The following is a 1271-nucleotide window of genomic DNA, read 5'->3' on the forward strand; positions in this document are numbered from 1 at the left end:
GTTGGGGTCCCTCCCCTGCCATGTAGCCCTGGGAGATGGGCCCTGGGGGGGAGACACGGGGTTTCCCTGTCCCTGGTCACCTTTGTTTCTTCTTCTTCTTCTTCTTGCATAATTCGTTGAGATCCTCCGAATGGCAGCTGACTCTCTTGATCCTGGAGAGGAGGAGGGAGAGGGAAATCACACACTCATCGTCATGCTGGGGGAATAATTGTCATTTTGGAAGGAATGGAGAAAGTTGCCTCCCAGCTCCCCGTTGTCTCTTGGAGTGCCCGGGGGATTGCTAATGCCACTTATGTTGTTTGGAGAATTTTTTGGAAGTCCATCTATGTCTCCTGACCCTAACGATCCGTTCATGTGATGGGGCTCCATCCCGCCCATGGGGCCGTCAGAGCCGGGGCCCATCGTGAAATTCGATCGACTGCCTGCGGGCGGTACTGGATTAATCATTGTGTAGATGTTGTGACTTGAATTTGTTGAATCTGCAGGGCTGGGCATGATGGGTGTCCCTGGAGGGTCACCACCACCGGGTGGACCCACGTATGTACCAGGCGATGAAGAAGAATATGGGATTGAGTTAGCACTGCTGGGTTTCGGCCACGGTCTACCAGCGCCCGGCCCCATGTTAATTCCAGGCATGCCAGGACCTAGGGAGTTGGGTGGAGGTCTCATGCTGCTGCTGTAGTTCTGCGGACCGGGACCCATGGGGCCCATCCCTCGTGGAGGGTTCATCCTTTGCATGGGGCCGCCCATGTTAGAGTGCCCTTGCTGTCACGTGGGATCCATCGAATTGGGCAGCAATGGCTGTGTACCGGGAACGGCACCCGGGGGCTGGTCGCCCATCCTGATGGGGGGCCGGGGACCTCCGGCGTAGCACGGCAACATGAACGGCTGACTGTGGGGTCCCATCATGCTGCTAGGATTGTGGGGTGGAGGCTGTGCGTGTGGCGAGGGCTGTGACCCAGGCGGTCCCTGGAAGAACCCGGGCGGGATGGGGCCCCCAGGCATCCCGTCATTCGGGGGAATGTTTCCAAGCACGGGACTCAGGGCAGCAGCTGCGCTGTAGTCATGAAAGGCTTTGGCTTCACTCGAATGTTCACAAGTGTCTCGCTTTTCGGGAGCTGTGCAGTACAGGTCCCAAAACACGCACCACCAGGAGTGCAGGAAGCCGGGGGGCTCGCCTAGCGTGATGTTCTTCTCCCACCGGATCTCGGACAGGAAGGTCTGCGCAGACTTCTGGGCGCCGACGTGCAGCAGGTACTCGTAGACGTACA

General features: G+C 58.5%; 1 protein-coding gene across 1 annotated transcript; it reads right to left on the minus strand.

Annotated features, from left to right (window-relative positions):
* Positions 1–89: 89 nt before the first annotated feature.
* LOC103616289 (single-stranded DNA-binding protein 3-like) lies at positions 90–1265 on the minus strand. Its single transcript, XM_017735213.1, is given in 2 exon segments — positions 90–888; positions 970–1265. Coding segments are annotated over 2 exon segments (747 nt in total). The 5' UTR covers positions 1006–1265; the 3' UTR covers positions 90–177.
* Positions 1266–1271: the final 6 nt, after the last annotated feature.

Source organism: Corvus brachyrhynchos, unplaced genomic scaffold (assembly GCF_000691975.1).
Source record: "Corvus brachyrhynchos isolate BGI_N302 unplaced genomic scaffold, ASM69197v1 scaffold705, whole genome shotgun sequence".
Taxonomy (NCBI): domain Eukaryota; kingdom Metazoa; phylum Chordata; class Aves; order Passeriformes; family Corvidae; genus Corvus; species Corvus brachyrhynchos.